At 41.0% G+C, this 25,904-nt stretch overlaps 1 protein-coding gene across 1 annotated transcript in view; it reads right to left on the bottom strand.

Annotated features, from left to right (window-relative positions):
• Positions 1-15,082: 15,082 nt before the first annotated feature.
• The window catches only part of LOC121617378 (polypeptide N-acetylgalactosaminyltransferase 10-like), a 70,794-nt gene continuing 59,972 nt past the window's right edge, over positions 15,083-25,904 (bottom strand). The window contains exons 8-13 of the mRNA XM_041952543.1: positions 23,757-23,864; positions 20,872-21,093; positions 19,298-19,414; positions 18,627-18,776; positions 16,061-16,237; positions 15,083-15,168 (exon numbers count right to left, since the gene is read on the bottom strand). Coding sequence (XP_041808477.1) covers positions 16,073-16,237; positions 18,627-18,776; positions 19,298-19,414; positions 20,872-21,093; positions 23,757-23,864 — 762 coding nt within the window. The 3' untranslated portion in view covers positions 15,083-15,168; positions 16,061-16,072. The remainder of the gene's footprint in view (positions 15,169-16,060; positions 16,238-18,626; positions 18,777-19,297; positions 19,415-20,871; positions 21,094-23,756; positions 23,865-25,904) is intronic.

The raw sequence follows: 25,904 nt of genomic DNA, 5'->3' as shown, positions 1-25,904 counted from the left end.
TGTCAGTAGAGAGGAGAGAGGGAACAGTAGCTTTGAGGTGTAAAATCAGTGTCCGTGTCGGTATGACTGCAGCTCTCCTCCAGAAACCTGAACGAACATCAACCCTAATAGACCCAAAACTCTAAACGATAGATATTTGGTCCTACTCCTCCCTGCTGGACTATGAACTTTGGGCGCAGAGATGTTTACCACTGGTTAGATTAAGTAAGACCACATGTGTTTAGACATGCTTTGCTCCCTTGAGGGACTCAGTTCATTGAAGACTTGACTTGAGAAGAGGCTTGAATGTGATGTGTCTCCAGTCTCAGCTTCCTCATGCATTGCTGAAAATATGTATTCCCTCTTTGGTGCTCTTATTTGGCTTTGACTGATTTGCATTTGATTGTGTTTCCATATATTGTGTTACACCAGTATGTAATTCACTGTCATAAATGCTTTAATTAAAGCTAAAGCATTTCATCACCTTCTTTAAAATTGCCCCAAAGACAGAAAAAAAGCATATTATTTGTAACGTGTTCACACATTTTCCTGTTTTATGAATATCAGTCATTGTAAAATTAAGCCTACCTTCACAAGCCTGATTTTCAGTCCCAAAATTGCCCATGAATGGATGGAGAGATGCACTTAATCAACTTTTTCTATATAAGTATCCTTTTTTGGTTCTACCACTCTTGATACATACATGCCATACATGTACAGCAGCTGATGGAAGCCTAGCCTTTGACATTGTGTGGGACTGTTTCAGTTCATGGATGGAGACATGGAATCCACAGATGGGACTTTTTATGAAACAAGTACATAAGATGTTCCACTGATGATTCAGGTGGCTTTGAGGACCATGAGCCTCTCTGAGGATAAAGAAGAGTAAAAGTTAACAGTCTGCTTCCGGCGCTCAGTCTGTACCATCCTCCGCCCTCAGTGGTCATCCACCAACGCATGTCCTCATAGCTGCTGTGCTGGAGTCAGAGGGATATTAATTAATGCAACAGAGTACACTTCAATGTTACTAAAAGAGTTGCAAATAGTTTTGTGTGAGTTTAAAGAATCGATAAAATAAGGACTTGGAACCTTTGTTTTCTGCAGATCAATACATCACCCCAAGGTAGAATTTATTAGCTGGTGCGAAAACCAAATTTTTCTGTTCAAGGGTGCACAGCAGAGAGGACACCATACATCAGCACAGGTTGATAGAATAATCTACCTCCACATTATTCCCAGCCCAGCCCTTTCCCTTAAAAAGCCCAGTGCACTGCTGCACAATGCTGTGAGAATGCAAATATTGGTGCATGTTGGTGGCGTGGTCTGCAGGTTCATAAAGGCAGACAACGGTAATGAAAAGGTTGTAGTGAAGTGTAGTGAAGCTACTTAAAAATTATGGCACACCTATTTCACCAAAAAAGCCAGTCATCAGGTGTAGCTCCAGCTTGTAGTTTTCTCCTTACACTGCTTTGACTTATGAATCATGAGTTGAGCTCAGCCATTTAGGAGCTAAATTCATTTTGTCAACACCATTTAGACATTAAGCACACAAAGACTTTCTGGTTTACATGCATGGATTCATCCTTCTGAGGCGCAGCATGTGTGCAGTCAGTTCTTCCGATCAGGTTCGACAGACTAAATATCACTGAGATTCTGATGAAGAAGCACACAGTCATGGTCCAGAAAATGATGCGAAATATTTGTTCACATCTAAAGGCCCCAGCACACTATGCTGAGATATCAAAAGTTGAACATTTGTGCACCTAGAAGCCTGCATTTTATTTTGCTTCTCTGCTTACTGAGAGCGGTCTTTTGATTATAAAAGCATGATCAACTACTGAGGATCATCATGTCATCACACAGTGATGTCATTCTGTTTCTAAAGACAACATGCTCCTACTGACAGAGAGAGTGTGTGTTGGACACTTTATACTTAACTCTTGAGATCAGAGTATGTTGAGTGCTTTGACATATGGTACATATCTTGGAGTGGTTTTAAGATGCGCGATGAATACTGGCACAGAGGTTAGAGAGTGTCGGGAAGAAACATCCCGGCACTTATATTTCTACAGTGACAATGAATAATTTCACGGAGTTAGCGGCTTGCTCAAGTGCACTCGAACAGGACACACACATCGACTGAATCTGGTTACAGTAATGATCTCTCACTGGGCCGCCAAGTCCCTTCTTCACTAAACACGCCGACAGCTTTTGGAAAAGGAACGCTGATGTGAGAATCCATCTTAAATTCATGAGGACTAGTGCTAATATTTAATATTTCAGAATGTAAAAAAACAAGACAGCTTGTGCTGCGAGCTGTTTGTATATTTGTAAACACTTACAGTTTATGGAAAGAAAATCCTCGATGTGACGGATTATCAAAAAGCTGTCAGACTGTTATGAGATACGTCTACTCGCACCTATTTGGGCATCGACTTTTCATCCAGAGAGGATCACCAAACACTCCAAAACACCTAGTTTTTTCAATGCATGCAATGCAATGCATCTGATGCATCCTGATACAAGTTCACGTGTTGTTGTGGTTACTCCTGGGAAATTTAACTTTCATCAGTCACACTTTCTCTCCTTCCTGAAATAGATTTCAGGCCATTACTGGAGCAGCTGGAACAAAGGAAATTGCACCAAGTTTTTGCAGAAACTCATTTGGTGTAAATGCATTTATTGAATTCGCAGGACCCCCGTGAGTATTGTCAAGTGGAGCGACCCCGTCGTCCTTCAGAGCCCTCCTTCAGCCAAATTGAACTGATGTCAGTGAGTGGAGACAAATGGTCAGATTCCATTTCTAGCTCTGGTTATGTCGTGCTAATGAACAGAACCAATTTCCACCAAATTAAAATTCATTTGCATGAGGCTTAAGTGCATCTGGTGGGTACATTTCCATAATCCAGACAGGGCTTAGGGGCAGCACTTGAGGCGCTACTGTGCTTGTAATAACTGAATTAAAATTTTATTAGAAGCAGCTAATTTCAAGTGAAGAAAATTACTCTGACAAGTCGGATGGTTTTTGGGACACTGAATGGAGGCGAGGCAGGCACATTAGAGAGGCTCTTCACTCTTCACGCTTCTTCATGTGACAGATTTCTGCTGCCGAACATGGAGCAAGCTTCTGAAGGTTACTCTGTGTGTGTGTGTGTGTGTGTGTGTGTGTGTGTGTGTGTGTATTTCAGTTTTTTACTTAATGTCTGCAATGAAAATGGCTCCATGAAGGATTAATGAAATTTATGGGCTGGGTGAAACTGAACTAAGTAGGTCATGTTTACAATATTAAGTCTGAAGATTAACACTCAGCCAACATTTCCAATGCAGCTCCACATGCACTGGTGATAGGAAAGAATTTGGCTCAATTTGTGAAATTTAAACCTGCACATGTGAATATTTCTGATACTCATCATCAATGAAATGAATCTGCGATATGAAAAGCTTGTAGGGCTGAGATATCATATACTTCTCCCACATTACTGAGCTTCTTAGCCTCAAGTTGGCATGCTGCTGGCAACAAAAGTTAGCAACTAGCTGGTGAGGAAAGTGGAACAGTTCGCGGCAATAAGTTGGATATTGTCCTCAGGAGTTATATGGAGACCAAAACAGATGATGATGAGGTGAACAGAAACATGATTCCAATCAAATCATCCAAAAAGCCTTACCACATTAGTCAAAATAACTTTAGGCTACATGGCGACGCCAAGCCTGTGACAGTTCATGCAGCTTTAATTTCAACTGCTCCATGGAGTAAGGGCTTCCCACCTCAGTTGACCAAACATGGGCACAACACTTTGTTAATGAAGACAATAATTTATGCATTTAAATATCGATGCTTAACATGTTTTTGTTTAATCTACGCGATGTAATTTGTCCATTAAGCCCTGATGAAATTTTTTATGAGAGAATATTGCTTATCTGGAGTCATTTACCCAGTCTTTGACAGATTACTTTAACATTGCACTCCTATAGCACTGACTTGCCTTGGACAGTCTGAAAAAGAGAAGGAACAGAGCCAAATATATCCTCTTTTTTATTCCAAGCATTCTTCTTTTTCGTCCAAGCCTGCAACATTTAGTACTCACAATGCAACTCGACCACCGACAGCCCATCGGAGATCTCTGTGTGTGCTGCAGCTGCTAATGTAGCCTCGAGCCGCTAGCCTCATGTGGAGATGAAGAGCGAGCTACAGAGGTATGGTAAGCCCTCTAACTAATTCTACATCCCAAGCTTTTTTTTTTTCCACTTCATCATCATTTATGTTGTGTGGTTGGTTTCATCACATCCAGGTGGGGTGCTCAGAGTGAATGGTGCGTGTTGGAAGCTTACCTTTACAGACACTTCTCTTGTGAAGATTTCTCTTGGATAAGACCTCGGGGGACGAGTTTTCTGAAAATGCTCTGCTCAGCATCTGCTGTGAATTGGTTTCTGAATAGACCAATGTAGTAAATATGTTTGTCTTTTCCTGCAACTGCATTTAACGAGGAAACAACATAATAAAGCCGTTATGGCAGATGAAACAGTCAGTTCATCCTTGCCAACATCCATTTGAAATTGCAGGATGTGATTGTTTCTCCCGGTCGTTCTTGTTCAGCGGTAACTGGTCCTATGAGACATTCATACTCTATATTTTATCTGCCATCCACTCTGCACAAGGATAATGATTTTGTGTGTGCTTGGCTGGTTTTGCATCATATGTTATAGCTGTCAAACTGTACCTGGATGTTTATGGTGACGGTTCAGTAAGTGTAAGCATACCCAAAATCCACGCAGCTCCAAATCATAAAAAATCAACCCAGATTGCCATGAGATTTAATTTGGATGATCCTTTGACCTTTCATTTAGTGGAACTGTCAGACAAAAAATCAAAATTGATCCAAACTTTGGTTCAAGCTGCGATATCCACACAATTTTCTTTGAATATTCATAGCCACAAGCAGAGAAATGTCAATTTCTTTGACCTTTTCCGCAAGTGAGCAAAAGAATGATGAAAAGTTAATGGTAAGACCTGCCAGACATTTTCATCTAGGGTAGGGTAAAAAAAATACAATTCCTGATTTGCTGTTACGTTAAGAATCATCCAGACTGATCAGGAGGTCTGAGACAAGTGGCCTTACTGTCCCCACATTGTCGAAACAATGCACATGAAAGCAACATTTGGGTTCTAAGAGCCCCGTATCTGCAACAAACTCCGACAAAACCTGAGCTCTGCTTCAACTCTCAGATCCTTTTAATTTAGGTTTAAAACTTTTCTGTTTACCGCTGCCTTTTATTTGATTAAAATTTGGGCTATTCCATCTAAGAGGAAGATTTGCAATTAAATTTACTGAGCAAATTAATGTCCCAAGAAAATGAACCCATTTGATTTTGATGATCCCATGGCTGTAATAATGCATTTTTACTACTGGTATGGCTCTACAAATAATTTAATTTGTTTGTTCTGTTCAACACATAGGGCGTGTTGAACTTTGCAGTATATAATTGAACATTAGTCTTCAGTTTTCTCTCTACAACTAGAACCTCTTTTCCAGATGGCTTGTGCTTAATGTTAATTACATTGCTCTGATTGCCTAAACATTTAGCCTCCAGTGCCCTGTTCAATGTTCCAACTTGAAGTACCTTCATTTGATTAGCAAACTTTCTTTCTTTCTTGTTTCAGTAAAACTCATTCATCGTGTACCAAAAGTGACAGAAAACTAGGACAATATGCTGGTCTCTAAGGGATTTGTCAGACCCTTTCATTATAGATTGTCTATGATGGCCTTTTTTGAAAGAATGAATTACCATATATAACTATATTCTGGATTTTTTGCTACCTGTGATTGATTCCATTGTTGGGGAACTGAGCACCTCTGTGCTTTAAAGACATGATATGAAATGAGTAATTACCTCCACTGGATGAGAAGATGAAAATGAGGCTGTTGGCCAAGCACGAGAAGGGTTTGGAAAGAGGCAGACAGGATCTTAAGGTCAACTGTGGTTTGAGAAAATCTACATGTAGATTCAAAAAATCCACATGTGGATTGAGAGAATGAGAAAGTGCATTGCTCAACATCTGCTTGGGGTTGCCTGTGTTACAGCACATAAAAATGTCACCCAGGAGACTCAGCAGATCAATAAAATATATCAGTCATCTAAAAATATATTCAAAAATAGATTGACTGGAAGCAAAAGGAAGCTAAATCTAAAACGAGCTGTTGCGTTCTTCTTTCTAGAGCTGCCATTTTGCGCCATAGTCCAACCATCATTATAAATCCATTGCAGAAAAAGTCACAGAGAGCATTTTCTGCCATGTATTCTCACTCACAAATCTTCACATGTATACGCTTGGTTAGGAGCCCTTCACGTCACGTTTTAAGGCACTGGGTACCCTGTTAGCATTATTTCTCAGTGTGCTGATAGACATCTATAGATAGCTTTTTTTCACTCCCAATGCATCAAATGCTGTAGTATAAAGAGAAAGAAAAGTCCACCTATGGAGGAGGGTTGTTGGGTCAGATGGGCCAAGCACAGCCCCTCCTCCAGGAGACCAGGGTTTGTGTCCCATGTGAAGCCAAAGGCTGATTTCTTTTGTCTTTTCTCTCCCCCCATCACAACTAATTTCTGTGGCTGCTTGTGTTGCTGAAAGCATTATCATACCAATTGTGTGGAGACTGCTGAAAAGGCACTCTGGGAAATGTGGGAAATTACCAACTCAGGTAGGAGACAAATCAGGTTTGAGTGTAAATGGATACACAGACAGTCAATTACACTACTGATCGCAAAAAAACCTCCTGGAGTGCAGTGAACATCACAAAGCGTTGAAATATACCAAGGTGAGATGGTGGATCGTTCTTTAGCTGTCGTCAGAGAAACCCTTCGAGCATTCAAATAAATGCCTCACATTTAGGATTGAGGACACCGCGTGCCATGAGATGTGACTTTAAACAAGATGAAGTGGAATTAAAATGATAGGCCATCTCAAGGGTGCAGACAGAAATGTTTCCTTTTCAGCTTTCTGGCTTTCAAGTGAGCACTTCTGTGTGATGTTAGAAAGCCGGGCTTCATATCCATCTCAGCTCCACCCTCGCTGTACAAATCTGACAGTTAGGTAAGGAGTGGCGCCGCTTTCATCTGCGTATTGGCCTGATTTTGCAGATGTCATTTCACAATATACTGAGAGGATTCAGAGCTCCCAATCAGAACTGAGAGTCTTAGTCTTTCATGATTTCTACTCTTGAAAGGTTTAACATCTCTTGTGTGATGTCTAAAGGAACAACACAAGATTATACAAACTAAAATAATAGTGTTTGTAAGTATACCAAAACCAGAATAAACATCTAACTAGCAGCTCCAAGAGGCTGCAGTGACCGAAAGAACCACATACTGATGATTGTGGAGGTAAACCAGACAGTTATGTGTTGAGGGTGGTGCTAGCAAATTCGGTTAGGTCACTCAGGGGTAGCATGAATTTAATTTAGATAGATAGACTTTATTTATCCCAATCTGGGAAATTGCAGAATCCTCTAATGGCCAGGAACACCCAAAGCAAGTAGTGTGGAAATTTGGTCATTGCTTTTTAAGAGGCCTAGTCATGGACCAAAGTGAGTTGAGAGTTCCTCTCTGTCTCTCTCTCTCTCTCTCTTTGTGTTGAGCGAGGCATCAGACTGATATTGACCCAGTACCAGTAGGGAGCTTTGACCTGATAATTACGAGCCATCCTCTGGGTATTTTGCATTTCTCTGATTTTTTTTTCTAGGACTAAGATTCACTATCCACAATGACAGCTAATGGATTGGACATACAGACAGAGGGGCCAACAGATGGTAATCGTGAACACACAGGTCCTCCTGTTTTATGATCGTGAAGATGCTCTCTCACTCGCTTCCCCATCCATGACTGTTTGCTCACACAGCTGGAAGTTTCATCCTTTTTCCTGTTTGCTCTCTTGTCTTCACTCAATTTGTGCTGCCCTGCAGAGGAACTGGCAATGGGAACAGGTTTTGATGCTCCACTATCTGGCACATGCTTTACCACTGGATCTTTTCTCCAAGCTCTCTGATTCTTCATGGCAGAGCAATGGTGAGAGGTGCTGATTTTTTTTTTTTTTCTCTACGGCTACTTCTTCATGGAGCACTTTGATAAAATGTCAAACCAGAGATATAACCCACAGCACAGCACAGCAGGAAAAGCTTCCTGCTGCCAAAGATCTTAGGCCTTTGTCTGCTTTCATCACTCATGCGACCTTTGTCATCTTTGTCCTGGGACAATCAGAGATGCAGCATATGCTGAAGAAACTTTGGGAGCAGAGCTCAGGCCCTGATGCCGTTATATATACTATACACGAGGACCTGAGAGAGGCAACTGTACAGTGCACTGAGGCGGAAAAGAAAATCTTCACGGCAGCACTTATACGTGGAAATAAAACCAATAGTGACAGCTCTTAGATGGCTATACCTTTACTAATAAAGCTACAATATTGGCTACAAATGCTACTAATGCATTTGTGTATTAGTGGACCTTGGGCGTATACCCAACGATGTCTGTGAATAAAAACAACAGCACAGCAGCAACAACAGCTTGAGAGATGGGAATGCTCGTATACTAATGCAATGTAGCATCCTTCTAAGCTTTCTGGTTCGAACCTTCCCATCTTGTAATCTGCTGAGAGGAATAAGAAACAGCATTTAATGGATCCATCTTCATAAACACAAACACATTCCATATACAGTGAGGCAAAGCCTATTTTGCAGTGCGCTATTGTGTAGGCCTCAGTTCAACGTTGAAGGTTCAGGTTCACTGTCATACAATACAGGGCTGCACAATGACATGCAGTTGTATCCCCATCCATGCTAGACACACAGAGATGTAAAAGCATATATTTAAATTAGAATAGTACAAAACAATAAAAAAGCAATCAAACTGAACATGGTATATACTTTAACAGTAGCACTAAAAAAAAGAGATGTAAAAATAACCGTAACTGTTTCCTGTTGCTAGGCAAATACAAGTGTGTTTGCACTTAATTTTCACACATAAACTGTGTTTTTTCAGATTAAACTGGCTGAGTTTGGACATAGTCTTAGAATATAATAATATAATATGTATATAATTATAATATAACTTAAATCATATGTGAACTTTCTGAAATATGTGCATCCGAACCTGAGACCTGGTTGTTGCTCTCGAACAGGGGATGATCACTGGGATAGAAGACTGAACTTAAGCAAGCTTCACGTCTATGTGAGTTGATTTTCACACTGTATCGATATAAAGAGAAAACAAAGGCAGTACGGAGGCTGGAAAAACACTCGAAACTACATTTCGACAGCAAATAGATTGTTGTAGTAAATGGACTGAAAATGCAAAAAAAAAAAAAAAAAAAAAACCACCAGTACAGACCTTGTTATGTTACGTAAACTCTAATTTCAGGCTGACATTCTTTATGGCTCTCTGTCAGCTGAAGAGACGGTGAAGAGCAGCTTGGCTCCTGTATGCGAGCTGCTTTTGGATGTGCGCCTGGTGAAGGCAACCTGAACAGAATATATAGCATGCTGTATAAATCTGTTCAAAGACGGAGGTGACAGCAGCATGTGTGTGTCGCCAACAGCCGGCGAGCAACTGACTGCAGCACAATGAGCCGCAGTCTCTGCTTGTTGCCGTCAAAATGCTGCTGCTCTTCTGCAGCTCCGGTCTGCGATTTACTCGCCCGGGCTGAATGGGTTTATGTAAATATAACAACAGGTATTTAATGAAGTCACTGAGCCTCAGACAGACTGCGGGGCGGAAAGAAATCATTCGCTTCACAGCCAGGAGGATGATGGTAAAAAATATGCAGAGTGAGGGACAAGCTGTTATATTGAAGGAGTCAAAACAACAGGAAGGACGAGGTGAAAACTAAGCTTATAAAAACGTATGATTCTGATAATATCACGTCAAACTCCAAGAGGGGAGGAGGGAGCAGTGTGACTCATACAATATAACTTCAAAAGTTGCAACTCACATAACTCACATACTTTACCATTTACCAAGTACACCAATAAGATGTGCCCCTTTGCACATGCTGCGTAACTCAAAAACATGCTCCAAATGAAGTCACAGCATAGCATAACTAAGGAGCAGAACAAGTTAAAGGTTTAGAATTAAATCATCATAATGTTCAGCTCAGGGACAACACTAATAAATAATTACTTTTGTGGAAACTTTGAAAAGTTCAACAAAGGTCATCCCTTTTTACAGTCAAAAATCTTCATCATTGGTTTTGAAATTTAGTGTTAATATTGTCTTTCAAAAGTCGTCGGAGAAAGCCTTCGAGCCAGTGAGTGGGCAGGCTGGTGTCTGTGTTGCAACGAGCGAGAGGCAATGCAAAGACACCTCCGCTGATCAGCATCTCACAAGTTCGGGACAGACTTTTGTAAGGTCACACCATTCAGCATCTGAGCTCACCATTCATCACAGCTGCAGCTACATTTTTAGCAGCTTAAAAAAAACCTAGCTGATCAGCCAATTAGCGAAAATGATGTTAGCAGATGAACCTTGATGATCAGGAGCTCGCTCAGCAAACAGAGATGTGTGTGTCCATGCTTCTACAACGAATGAGGGAAGCATTAGCTAAGAAGCTAACGTAAGCTGCAGTTCGGCGCCTTTTGTGTTGTGTCTCTGTGGCTGTCACTGTCACCTGTTTTATGCAAAATGCATTTTATCTAATGTGCATTTTTGTTTTCTGTCAGTGTTCACAGAAAAAAAATGGTGCAAAATCATTAAACCAAATAATATGAAATCAGAAATTTCTCCTTTTTTGGTGATTTTTTTTCTTACAGCACCTCATTTACAAGCACTTTGATTTCAGCTGAACTTTAAATGGCAGCCAGCGGATGCGCTCCATCACCGAAAAACACCCTTGTAAAACAGCTCCAGTCTGCCTTTTTAAACACGGAGGCATGTTAAAGGATTTGACCCGAATACGTCCACCCGGGTCCCAGGTGACCCGATCCTGCCGCTGCGACACAGCCACAGCAGCAATTTCCCATTAGCATGTGACAGCGTGGCCTTTTATAGCAGCGAAGCCCTGTGGAGAAGCAGGTTGGCTGTAATTATTCAGCTGATAGGTTATGAGCAGAACAGGCCTGTCAAACCTCTCCTGGCTCCCTGGACTGAAGGAATCACAAGCCAGGAGGAGCGTTAGGATATTAGTCAGACTGGCAGCAAGAGTCTCCCTGGGGAGAGGAACTGGAGTCATTTCATGTTTCATTTGAGGACTCCTTCAGTCTTATCTCCAGCATGCAACTAATACTTCTATTAGCCTTGTTAACACACATGCTAATCAGCTGCTTTTCATCCTGACCTATTTCAGGAAATGTATTTTCCAGATATTAAAGATAAAAGTTGACGCTGAAGAGGGCAAATGGCTTTATTTTTCAGCCAGGGCAGGATTTAATTAGCATTCATTTTTTGTCTCAGTTTTTGTCTCCAGCTCACATCTTTTCCATTTCATGCTGCCTGATGTTTGTATCGCACATCATGAAAAGTAGCGGGTGCAATTTGCGAGGTCAAACTATCAAGGAGGTCAGTGTGGAGCTGGATGTGTAAGAGATGGAATTTAAATGACAGTGGGTCTCTGACTCGACACAGTGCATCTCGCATGCAGCTCCGGTCTCTCAGTAATTGTGAAGATTACCCACCATTCACTTCTGATTGTCTCTGCATCTGTTTAGAGCCTGAGATGTCAAAGTTTCAATCACACGTCTCACACAGCACTGACATTGAAGAGCAGACAGTGAATGGAAATTTTAGATTTACTTGAAACGGGCTTGCCTGTCACTTCAGACTGCTTTCACTTAAGAGCAGCACAATGAGCATGTCTGCCATCATTTCTGAATGCTTGAATTAATTGTGTGCGAAAGCGCACTGTTGTAGATTTCAGCGACCATCAAAACACATGCAGCAAGTCAGATTCAAAAAGCAAGAAAAAGAACAAGGGCAAATGACAGTTTCCCTTCATGTTAGCTTAAGTTTTTCATAAAACTCATTTTCAGATATTTATTTTGCTTTGAAAGCAGAGGGGAATCAGATCCCAGACCAGGCAGAAAGGACATTAATTAAACCCCACCCCTTTACCACCACCACCACCAGTGTCTAGACTCCATCGGGGGGATATTCCTGCACAGCTCATGGCATCACTACCTCCTTAAAATAATGACTTCCACTTTCCAATTGTGCACCATGTGAAATAAATTAATTTAATTACTCTTTATGCCTCAGTGTGCCCTGATTGAAATTCCATGTTACACACTCGAACACGTGTTTTGACGGAAATGTGTCAGTATTAGCATGCTGAAGATGTCAGTACACACTTAATGTACCTTTTGAGTGTACTGTTGAATATTGTCCCACAATGCAATGCACAACGAAAACGGAGGAGCTGGTCACAGCTGCAAAGCTTTAAAGCTAATCGCGAACGGTGGTGAAATTGCAGCTCCAGGTAGATCTTTGACAACAAAGGAGTGAATGCATTGATTGCATGCAGGACACTATGAAAATGGGACCCCCCCACCCCACCGTGAAAAAATGTCTATACGTTACTGTGATGTGCTCAAGATCTGATTGAAAAAGGAGGAAATATCTTTAAAATAGAATTCAATATCAAAGTATATATGGCAATAAATACTGCAGTAAATAAATTCACTCAGTTGTGAATTAAAAAAAAAAGTTTAGTTAAGTTGAATTGGATATGGAAGTATGAAATGTAAACTTCTTACACTTGGTCTGTCTCTTTTTACACAGGAAGTCCACTCATACATACATATTGACTTGAGAAAGACAAACACACTCTACACCCTTCAGATAAAACTGCCTTTTCCACAACAGATAGATTCAATCGATCAATGGATCGTTGTCTGGGCAACAGTGAGCATTAGTGCTTTGTAATATAAGCACATTTGTTAGCATTTGGCCAATGTATGGAAGTCTAAAGCTGCACATATGAGGGTTCATGAGTGGCTGTATAAAAGCTAAAACCTTTTCTACATGTTAAGACAAAATATTTGGTGAAATAAAACTATTTTCGGACTAGTAGGGAAAAAATGTTGCTTGACTGCAGTCGCATGCAACAACATAAATGTTAAATGAGCAATTTCTGCATTGGCTCCCACTGTTTGTCCGACCTTGGGTCGGGTATTGGATTTGTCACTCAGGTTGATGAGTCACTCTATCAATAAAAGAAGTGAAAGTGGTAAATGATCTTTGGGCCTCAGCAGCTGCTGTGCTTTATGGGGAAGTGTTAGCTTGCTGTGCAGGTTTCATCCCCAGACTGAGCAGAGATGATGAGTTTGTTTGACCTCGCTTTTATCAGATTTCCAATAAGATGTCTGCACTCATATACTGATGCTGAGTCAAGGACCTCAGTGGCCAATTATACAGTGCTGAAGTGGACACTCTGTGTGTGTGTGTAGCATGTATGATGAGTCAGAAAATATAATAAATCTTTGTTTCATTACCATGTAAATGTTTTCGCTGTGGATGACATTTACCTTCAGCTCTGAGTGACGTGGTTCAATTTCAGTTTCAACTGGACTCTTTCTTTCGTTCTGGACTCTCTTTCTTTTAGCAAGTGTTTGCAACTATGACATTGAACTTTATTTACTTTAACTGTTCGCCAACTTTTTTCATGTGACAAACATGAACATGTCCTAAAACGTGACAGCCTAAAAACTGCAGCAGATATTTGGGTATCTAAGAGGAAATTAGAAAGACTGTGAAGAGAAAAAGACTTAATAATGGAGGCTCAACGTAGACTCATCTTACTCACTGCATTCACTACATTCACTTTCATCTTTACTGTATTTCCTCTACAGCACCTGGTCTGTAGGCCTAATGCTGGGATGTCATCATAAAATATTTTGAGCTACACGTACTGTGAGTCACGTGGATTCTGGAAATTATATTCATGTCAACTTCAGCTACAGCATATTAATCATACTGTAGGTTGCCTCCATCTCTTGGAAGCTATAACTTATGGTGTATGTTAGTTGTATTCAATGAAATGTACTGATATGAGTCAGGATATAGTGCTGCTGCTAATCCACTTATCAGTAGATAGACTGATAGATAGTAGATGTATGTTTGTCTTCACTGTTTTAGCTTCTGTGCTAACAAAACCGGGGCATTTTAGCCTGTACGCTGGTGCAGTAAATCTGCAGTCTGTCTCTCACAGCCTTTGTTCATTATGGTGCACAAAGAACTAAAGACTTTTTGCGAGCCATTCACTGTTGCCATACACTCAAAACTATCAAAATGATAGGGTGTTGAAGTATCCACCAACTCATAGACCTGACTTCAGTCCCCAGCAGTGTCCCCAGCATGGTCACTCCAATAAAAACAACTTGTGGCGATTCACAGAGATTTTGTCAATGTTTGGGCAAATAGGCAGAAATGAGAATTACATGACCTGTCATTTTTTGTAGCTTTATTGCTCAGTAGAAATATATATGTGTATATATGAACTTCAAAGACAAAATTATGTACAAGATTTTGCTCTTTCGATAAAAGGCATATCCTTGCAATGCATCTGCACACTGTGCAGGAATAATTGCTTCAAGAGGTTTGGACTTTTTTCCAGTTTTCATGGAGTCGTAGTTTGCAAAAAAAAAGTCCCACATATGTCACCATATGCTGTTTTGGTTCCTCGGATGAAAGCATGTGGAGCAGGTATTTCCCATTGTTGGAACTGTTAAGGCAACGACTGAAGACGAGGTGAAAAGAGGCAAAAGATCAGACAATCCATTGAATCCAGCAGAGTTTGTCTTTGACAGATTTAAACCGGCAATGAAAGACAGGAGCATCTGTGCACATTTTCCACTCTTGGAAATTCTTGAGGTCCAAGCTTCAGTCTGTGAGAGCTCCACAGGACAATCCGGTTTCACCGGGGTTCTCCCATCTGGGGAAGGACTGAATACAGACAGTTTTAATCAGTATTTTCAAGGAAGTGAACTTCAGTTGACAGTAGATTGACTGTTGGTGGCACTGGTGCTCAGGCAAGCGTGACTTTCTTTTACCTCCTTCCTCATCACAAGCTCACGGTGTATGATTGTGTTCTGGATGTTGTTGTGTGTGGTCCGACCAACCCTTCAGCTCTCAGCCAGCTCACCGGATCGCTGCTGTACCGCAGGGAATGTTTCTGAAGCAGCACCATGTTCACTTGTAGCTTCTTATCTGCACAGCAGTGAAACAGAGGCAAAATTAACATCTTACAGCAGCTCAGACATGGCGTTGTTTAATCAGACATGTTGATTTTAACAAAGTTAAAATGTGGTTCTGTTTTTCTTATTGTCAACAAATCCCACAAAAGAATTAAATAATGTGTTATTTCATTTCTTAATACTTTCCAACCTTCCTACCTTGCCTGAGGCACTCAGCCCCAAGCCCATTAGTTCTTACTGAAGACATAAATCTTTAAAGGTCACAAATAAAGTCTGAAAGTCTCAGTAATAAAACGTGGCACCATAGTTTTAGCGAAATGTTACTCACACAGGAGGGAATAGTGCATTTATTGGGACTTTTTCCAGATGGATTTATACATATAGTGTTTTTGACAATTGTTTGCAACAGAACGGTGTATGTGGGATTCAGTGGACATAAACTGTGAAATGAAGATGTCACCCAGTGCAACAGGGTGGCTAATTGATTGTACTTGATAGTTTCAGGAATGGAGCCCTGTTGCACAGAGGAATAAGACATATCAAGCTGTGGAAGCACACACAATACCTGTTAGTGTGATCAACCCCTTTTGGTTTTTGTCTTTTCATGGAATTAGGTGGCAATAAGAAAGAACTACTTTCTTAGACTTGATCATATTAGCATCCATTAATTGCACTATATAAAGTCAATATTCAATATAGTCTCAACTACATAACCAGATTCTGAAAGAACTTCCAGCTGTTTGACTGAAATGACTTCAAACAAACGATGCAATTGACGACAAATTAAAGTTGCATTTTGTTCCCTGACAAAACAGGCCAAAGCAAAAGTTTGTATTGTATTTTTCACCTGATCAAAGGTGATCATTGCTTTTTGATCTTTTGCTTTGGAAGATGCCCCATCTCACCGTCCAGTGGCCTCAGTTGGTGCCCTGGTTGAAGTGCTCCAGCACGGTGGCGTTGGTTCTCTCGAAGAGCCACTGCTGGCTAAGAGAGGAGGGGTCGCACGTGTTCATGAAGACCCGCCGCTCACTCGGGCTGCTGTCGATGCAGCTGTTACTGACGGGGTGATACAGACTCTTGTCCTGGAGAAAGTGTAAAGGGAACAGTCCCATTCAAATACACATAGTTAGCGTTTTTCAAAGGGTATTTGTTTCCTTCTTGATATGAGTTTGCTGAAAGCGATTAAATAACCTTGCACTGCATTCTTGTAAGTAAATACAACCCATAAAGACAAACCGCTATTCAACACTCATCTCACACTTATTTTTAAAACTGACTGTATCATTTTGAATTTGACAATAATCTGCAGGAGCAATGTCATGAGGTGAAGATTTAGCTTGAATTTTCAATCATGAGTCAAAAATCCATCTAAAAAACATTTAAAAACTAGGATTTAGTTTATTTCAAACATTAACACCCTCGAAAGATCATGTTGCTGACCTAATATTGTGTCATAAAGACAAGCCTTGATAAAGCTGGTGCTACCTGTAGTTAATATATTAGATGGTGATGTGCAGGAGGAGGCCCGTGTTCATGGTGAGATGTGTATTATTGAAACTGACTTGGAGTAATAGAAAGTAACTGCAGGTTCTAGTTACGCAAAAGGCACATGATATCTTGTTTGCTGGTGTACTTCTAAAGCTGCAGGATGTCTAGTAAGTGGCTGTTTTTGTCTAATTTTTTACTTCAAAACTTAATTGTTGACTTTTTGTCTCATCTTTGTGCTAATGTATTGCCTTTCGTCCACACAGTGGACGACGTGGGACCAAAAATCCATTTGTCGGACAGCAGGAAACCTGCTGGAAATTGCAGCGGCAAATGTTTTTCACTGAAACTAAAAGGTAAAATGAAAAAAGAAATTATATCAATATGGTTTTCATGAGTCATGCTACTTGTGGCACACAGAAAGAAACCTTTCTTCTAAGTAATAAGACACAGAAGGACCCATCTTTTATTAAGTGCTGTTTATCATCTTGCAAGGCCCTTCATGTTTAGTTTTGAAATAATAATAATAAACCCTTTGGCCATCATCTGTTTTATTTTGTAAGATTAAAACCACTCTTAATGGGGTCTGTGCTGTCGAATAAAGAAGCACCGTGTATGGCCTTAAGTTCTTTCTTTGGACCCAGATGTGATGAGGGTTGTAATGTCCTTGCATAAACAGAATGGAATTTTTGGGTATTTTTAAAAAAACGATAATGCACCGGCATACTTGGGCATCAAACTATTACAAGCAGAGGTTTTAACCCTGACCTTATTAAAATGTTTTTTTCTGCATTATTTATAATGGTGCTTGGTGCAGCCTTGCTGATAGCTGCAAGTCTCACCACCTCACCTTTGCTCTGAATTTACAAGCTTGTCCAACAATGAACAGAGGCCTCACAGCAGAGTCAAGCAAGCGTCTTCAGATATTTTACTGTGCACAATGCACAATGCTGTTTTACAAGTCAAAACTAGCTCCTGCTGAATTGGGATTTTTAGCCGTTTCTGTTGCTGTCGAAAAATACACTTGTCGTTGCCTTAATTCTTGTTATCTTAAATATGCATTAAGGTTGACATATTATCATCGTATGAAGTTATGTCAAACATATGTTTATTGACACATCCAGCAGACTCAGAGAGCCGTTCTTTTAGAATAATTTTTGTGTTCAATTAATGATTGTAAATCTAATTCACCCTCCTTTTAGCTCTAATTTGATTTGATCTCCACCAACTCCTGAGGGAAACTGCTGGCAGTTTACCATCTGAATATTCCACTTTCTTCCCCAGCTAGTTAAAAACTTTGTCTTTCTGGTGTTTGCTGCTGAGCAGGTTGTGTGCAGTAGGTTTATCAGAGCTTTTTTTCTCTACTTGCAGCTACCTGCCATAAAACCAAAACATTGAGCTGAAACAGATCAAAACTCTCTACAGGGAACAGCAGAGTTTGGTTATTCTCAATCAATCTGTCAACATGAGCAACACTTTTCATATTTACACAGTCATTTGATCCATTTTTAACTGACAAACATTGACTAGAGCAGGTTTAAAGCCACTGAGTGTTTTGAAAACTTCTGATTTTAGCTCCCCTGAAAATATACTGTCGCACTGTATGAGTGGTTGGACTGATGTCTGCAACTTTAAAAAAAAAACAAAAAACAGGAATGGCGCCTTTTTGAACGTAGAACAGATGCCATGAGAAGAAATTGAAAGAAGCTAAAATCTCAGAAAAAAATCTTTAAAGAAATAGGAAGTGGGACTGTAACGTCTGCTGTTTATGCATCCTTCCATTTTCCCTCACGTTCATTTCATTAGATGTTTAACAGATGGTCATCCTTATGCTGAAATGACTCGTGAATTAGCTTAAATGATGCATAACTGACCATAGAAATCACAACACCGGCAGAGTTGGAAGGTTGAAAACAGGATGCAGCAGTAAATACCACCGTTTTCTTTAAGTCATGAACTCCAAGCTCCCAGTCTATTCGCCCATACCTTTCTGTAGCGCCACAGCTGGTTCCCTTTCATGCCGTGACAGTCGTACAGGGTGACGGGGCTGTTATGGGAGACAGCATCGAAGCACACCTTCCTCGTGTGCATGGGGTCGCCCACCCGAATATCCTCCCTCCAACCAAATGTCAACACCTGCGGGGAAGACATATGAACTGTCACACATACTAGACTGTTGGTTTCTATCTTTTCTTTTTTTTTTTCAATTAAAGTGTTTCTTTGTGTTGCCTCACAAAGTGTCAAGGGAGCATTGCTGTTGGTAAGCGCACAGAGTTTGCATGACCTACACATGTGAACATTAATGTTTGGCTGCCCGTATAGTGTTGAGCATGTTAGCTTGTTGGTATGTGTGCATGCTAACATTATGCCCATGAATGTACAAAATTTCAAGGCAACCCATTCAGGCAAGATTTTTCTTTTTTTTTTAAATGCTAGTGCGACGAATACAGTATACCCCCCCCCACCCCAATGCACAGCTGTGAAAAAAAAAACACTTAAGTGTGTTCATGTGTCATGGTCCTTTCAGATGTTATACATGCAGCACAGCATTCTAACCTTACAGCATGAATGGAGTGTTGTACAAAAACCTCCCCGGTCAGGAAATGTGGAGCCCCATAAACCATTTTGCTCAGGGAAGTGCGATGAATGACCCTCACCTGTCCGTGACTCCAGCCCACCTCGCCCCGCCCTTTCACACAGCTCTCCAGGCGGATGGGGCTCCCTGACACAAAGTGTTTGATCTCCATACACATCCCACTGCCCACGCTCCGAATCTACAAATTCCACATGAACGAAAACACAGGGACACGGAATCACAAAAATACATCATCTTATTCCTATTGTTAAAGTAACCCCCTGTGTCCGAACCACCAACAGTGATTTATTACAGATCATGTGTGTTGTGGCCCTGTGTGCTGAACATTTCTCACTGTATTTCATTGCACATTATTACAACCTATAAAATTACATGTGGGTAAGAGTGACTTTGGATGTGCCCAAAATAATCCTATTTCAGTTTCCACTCTTACTCGTGTTGATTTGGCTGCACTTACACCTACGCTCCTGAGGACTATGTGCTGTCGGTTTGCTGTTTGTACCCACAGGAGTCCAGTGTTTTTGGTTTGGCCTCTGGGTGTGCACCCAGGATGCCCTGATGATAGTTGCAGCATGCAGGAGGAGGCAAAAATACTGTTATTGCAAACATGTTTCATCACTGCTTCTTGTCTGTTGTTACCACTGGGAATCACTATCTCCAGCTCGATGCACACCCCTCTGCTTTCAACTCGGAAAACTCCCACTAGTATTTCATTTTTAATAAGCCAAAAATCCGGTGTTGAGTCGAACATGATATGTGCCTTGCCAATGGTCACCTTTGTGTCCGGCGCATTTTACGGCACCGTGCAGTGTTTGTCCTACATACAGATCGCTACACGGCCCAATACAATCTCTGTACACTGGAATAAATGAAATTGAGCTCCAGTATCACGAGCAGAGAAGCTGTTTTCCTGCCTGTGTCCAGCTTTAAGGACATGCCTCCATCCACCTTACCTGGTCCAGCAGACCTGCACAGTTCAGCTCTTGTACGAACGACATAATAAGTTTATCAAAAGATATGCAAAAGGTTAATCTCTGTTTAAGTCAACAAAGGCAGACTAATGTAAAGGTAACTGAACTCCTGCATTCATCCTCTAGATGGATTGGACTGTTTTGTGTTATTTTATGGTTTGAGACAGTTCTCAGGGTGTCACTGTAAATTTATTCTGATAATTATTCTTACTGGCAATTTTATTCACAATTCTGTAATTGTAATGCATAACCCCAACAAGCACACATGCAAATTATAGTATAAAGAAAAGAAAGAGGTCCATAGATTTGTAAATACTGTCCTTCCATGACTTGATTCTGAATATTAATGATAAGATCAAAAATTACCGTCATGCAATGCTAATTTCAATGTGTTTGGTTGCTCTGAGGACTGCAGCTGATGAAGGAGCCTTTAGGCATGAAGAAAAGTTTTCCAGAGAATTTAAGGGGGAGTCGAAACTGCTGACATTCTCAAACAAATGAATGTTGGATTAAAACACTGTTTAAACTTTGGTTTAGCTAAGGAGCAGACTTTTTTATGCTCATGTTGAAACGCTACACCTATGCTGCAATCTGTGAATCTAAGATCTATCTTGGACCTGATTTTCCCACGTTTATCAAAGTGATTTCAGAAACCACTGCTCACCTCTCCCCACGCAGCAGCGGGAGGCTCCACCGGTGGGTAGTGTTTGGGCAGATCCCAGGCCACCTCATTCATGAACCACTTAAAGCTCTTGCAGTTGAGGCGGTTCCTCAGCTCCTTCTGGGCCGTCATGTCTCCTGCTGACAGGTGGCGGTACTCGGGCCGACGCTGGTAGACATATTCGGCGTATTCGTCCATCCACACCTCCGCCACGCGCTTCAGATTCTGAAATCAAATCACAGACAGAGTCAGGCAGATAGATGAGCTGACTCACAGAATGTCTGTGAGCCTCCACAAACAAACACAAAATCCCACAGTCCCTGGCAGCGAGGAGGATCTTGTGGAACCGCATTAGACTGTTTTGTGAACATAAATGTTTACATTGTCTGCTGTAAGTACCATAGATTGGTCTCAGGGCGTCTGCTCCGGCATCCACTCTGCCTCAGAATAACTGCGACATTTTACTACTTGCAGCTGTTAAATCTTTTCACCATCGAAATCCATTTAGAGACTTCATGATTCAAGCTGACCTCATCTGTTGGTAGCACTTCAATACGTATATATATATATAAAACAAGTATGTTTATGTAAATGTTCTCCATCTGCACAGTCAGGTCGATTCAGGACGATCAGCATTCCACTGAGGTCCTGTTTAAAGACTGCTGGTCAGAATACAAAAAATCAAAACAAAGGCCAGTGCCTTTAAGTTGCACACTGATCTAAACCGAGCCAAGTTCCAGGCTGCGGCAGAGGCATACATAATGAATGGTGTTCGGCTACACCCCGGATGATTTAGCGCTTTTAGACAATTTCTTATTCCGTGTAGGTACTTTGAAGAGTACAAGGACCAAAGAAACTTAAGCTCATTCTTCACAGTAACGCCTGCAAGGGCTTTAAGTCGTAGATAGTGGATAGACTGCATACTGCTGCCTCTCGTCCGGTGGTCTTTTGTTAGTGGATGCTGTGCCGACTGTAAAGTGCTCTTGTGCACACAGGAGAAAGAGGAGAGTACTTAGTAGAGGACGTAGGAAACAAAATCGCTGCTATTTGTTTTACAGTACCACTTAAAGGACTAGCTCAAATGATGCTTGAACGTGTGTGTGTGCAGTGTATGTCTTTGCATGCGTGTTGTATGTGTGTATGTTCATGTGTCTGTCAATTTATGTACTTGAGCTTGATTAGGCAACAGTTCATTCACTCCTCGTCGGCTGACGTATTCAATTGCATGTACGTTTAGTTCAATTTCACCAGGCGGTGCAGTTCAAGGACGCAGAATCTGGGATCTGTGTGTGTGTGTGTGTGTTTGTGTGTGTGTGTGTGTGTGTGTGTGTGTGATTCAGGGTCAGTGGTTATGATTAGGATTGGAGTAAATCTCCAGGAAATGATTGTAAGTCTGTAAGTCTGCTAAATGCATCCTGAACTGAAATATGTCTGGTCACATCAAGCACATTAAGCACAGCACAATGTCATATATTGTGTTTTTTTTAACTGTAATTTAAATCCTGAAGAGACCCCTGTTTCAATGTTGTGGAATACTAATAAAGTTAAAATCGGTTTTGCTGATAAGGTGTCGTTTTTTTAATTTTGCCACAGCATAATTGGATTTTGCTCCATTTATTGTTTGTTTAACCAAGAAACCTCACTGATAAGAGCTTTTTAAAGAGACCAGAGGAAAACGAATACACTAAATGGACTATTATAAACATGGGAGATGTATTGTTGCGTGGACGAGCTTTGCAGTCTGTTGCATTTAATAGCTACACAATACCTAACAATGGACTCATAACATTCAAACCTGATGAATGGAACATATTAAAATGAAGCAGCCCTCCAGCTTGAAAAGAACATTTTTATGCATACATACAAAGGAAAGACAGACTACAGGGAAGTTTAGTTAACAACTGTATCTTCTCATACTCAATCCAGCGTAATATTCACATAAAACAGTGGCACTAAACACACATATCTTAAAATTAATTACACATATTGCATAATTCCTTATCAATCAGTCACTGTCTAAGAAAAATGACAATACCGAGTTGTATTATTGGAAGTGTAAGATCCATTGTTTTTGAAGCTTGACCAATACAAGGCAATAAAAAATCAAAATATCTTGACCTCTGTGGTATTTGTTTAGCTCATTCTTTTTGTTTGTATTTTTAATCTGTCAGTTTTTAGCCCTGCTACCTTATGAAAGTGCAACATGAAGCGCTAGGATATGGTATGCCATGCAAGATTCAGAAAGTATATATCAAAATATAGCCTACATTTGCAGTGTTTATTGGTTTCCTGTTACATTTTGTATAGCATCACATAGTGTCAGTGTGTGGACCTTTGAAGAGTCGGGTTTGGCCTCCGTGATGACGAGAAAATGTTGCCAAAAAAGAAGCAAAGGGACTATTTGTTTGTCTTATTAACCCAATTTGACACTGCTTTTGTCGCTTGCGGGATATCATTTATTCAGACTATTGGCTGCTGTTCACCTGTTTGTTCTAATCTGCGGTTCACTCACTTCCATCCTGTTCATTACAAATCCTGTCAGTTCCACTGATCTGGTGGAGATCAAAGGAGTGGCGGACAGCAGGTGTGCCCTTTGTTTTACGCCACCTGAGCTCGCATGATTATAGAACATATGATCTGAATGCATCGGCCTTTGAACAGGAAACGCAGATCCATTACGCTTTGAGTGGCCCCGCTGTCAATCTTACAGATTAGCTTTGTTTACAATATAATAGAATCTGTGTTGTGTTGTGACAGAGGTTATGCGACAGTATTTCACTGATACTGAACCCTTGTATCAGGCTGTTATAGCATACAGAGAATCTGTGAGCGATCTGCTGTATTGTATTTCGTCATGAACCATGGAGGCGCGCAGTGTGAAGAATTACCTTTGCCAAGCTGATCCCACCAGGGACCTTGTAAGGGACGTACTTCCTATAGATGTGTCCTACCCTGGAGCAAGGGATGTCCTCCATCCTACCACCGCACATCCACACCTACGGACACACACAGAAAGAGATAAAGCTCCTTCATCACATGAATCTATAGCATTTAAGAGCTTCGTCCGCCTTAACATTCAAAGAGAGAAAGTTGTGCGTAGGTGAAGTAAGGAGATGATCAAGGAGATGAGACTCATGGCTAAAAAGAAAAAGGCATGAAGTACAGTGGTTCTAACAGGCTTATAAATCCTGGGAGACTAAGAGGAGAGAGGGGTGATTTCAGAGAGCGAGGCAATAAAGATGAAGTGGCAGGATAGTGGAGGAAGAGGAGTAGACACCAAAACCATATAGTGATATGATGGTGACCTGAGTTCACCTAAGCAGCATGGTGAGATTAGAGAGAGGCTGAGCTGCTGGGTTGAGTCATTGGTACAGTATATTATGACAGTGTTTCAACTCCAAATGCTTTTCAGGCAAACAAGGTGTCTCTTTGAAATATTGCAATTATACAATGAGATTTTAATACGTTCTGAGAACCCTAATGAGCGTCTCGTGAAGAAACACAAACCTTCCCTTATAGCAATTTCATCTTTTCCTTCCCCTTGTCTATCTCACGTAGCTCAGGCATCCAGCAGAAGCTCCTCATTTTAATCCTCCAACTATAATGAAGACAACAGTGATGATTCTCTTTCTTGGCTTGCCATGTCGAAAATAAACCTTGAGAAAGAAAGGGAGGCTATGAAGAGGGTGTGGAAGAAAGGACGACTTAGAGACAGCAGGCGAGACGGTGAAGAAAAGGGGTTTGTTTTGAAGACAATAGCAAAATTAAAAGTGGAGAAATGAAAAGCTGGATTTAAACATGGAAACAAACAAGTACAGGAAGAAAGAGGTGTAGGGCTTCCAAAGTGTTTCTGCAGAGTAAAGTGCTTTAATATGTAAATCAGACGTTTGCTGTTTGAAGGTTAGAGGCTGGATAAAGCTGCTGGAAGATCAAGAACATGGGCGTGAAAAATGGAACATGAAATCTACACATCTTACATTTATGACTTCAAGGTGTTAACACGTCCAACGCAGAGTTCAACAGGGGTGTAAGGGGAGTTCAACCTTTTCTCTTCCTACCATGACCTGACTTTAAGTCGACAGTATGAACAGATGGTCCTACACACTGTGTTCCTACAGTACATTTAAAGTCAAGGAGCCTAAAACTGCTAAAAATCAAGGGTCCATCTTTATAATGCAGACAAGAACAAAGCTGATATGAAAGGACGGTGAAATTTCACCGTGTATGCTTGAGAGGAGAGGTGAATGCAAAGGCTGGATCATGTCTGGACTCAAGAGAAAATACCTGGAAGACAAAAAAATGACCTGTACAAGCTGTCCAAGATGAACTCAACCTGGGATGTGGCTCAAGAGCGATAGAGGGAGCTGATTTAGGCAAGTATTTGTGACCTGTTTTCAGAAGGAACCAATTGGATCGAGAGATCACAGGCTGGAAAGGGAAGTGAAAAAGTATGAAGAGACAGAAATGTCGAGAATGTACAAACCCAAGAGAGCTGCATCGCTTTATTATGCAGATTAGCCACAAATAATGTGAGCTGCCAACAGCCAATCCAGTCTGCGCATGGATCAAAAACATCTCACCACATGGGAATAATTTCAAGCACCTGCTGACATCAGACTATGTATTAAAGCACCAAGACATAACCAACAAGTCCTCACGACCCTGTACTGACATCAGTGTCACTGCAGCATAACCACAGTCGCTCTGGTCTGTTGTCCCACCATCAGCGAACCAACGCGGATCACATGCGTGTACACGGCTCAGCTGATGGAGAGCAACTATAAGAACAACAGAATTCACTCCAACGGCATGAATAAAACATCGCCGCAAGATAAAATCCAGCATTGACTAAAATTGCAACTAAAACTCGAGTTGTCTCCATTGGTGCCTTTGAATAAATAAAACACAAATGCACACGGCTCGGTGTAAACTGTATTTCAGCTGCTCCGGTCATGTGTTTGCTTCCACTACATGAATAATAATGACAGAACCAACGCCTGGCAGCAATATATGTAAGGTCCGGATAAAAGAGGAAT

Source organism: Chelmon rostratus, chromosome 14 (assembly GCF_017976325.1).
Source record: "Chelmon rostratus isolate fCheRos1 chromosome 14, fCheRos1.pri, whole genome shotgun sequence".
Taxonomy (NCBI): Eukaryota; Metazoa; Chordata; class Actinopteri; order Chaetodontiformes; family Chaetodontidae; genus Chelmon; species Chelmon rostratus.
This window is presented reverse-complemented; position numbering and strand designations above follow the sequence as displayed.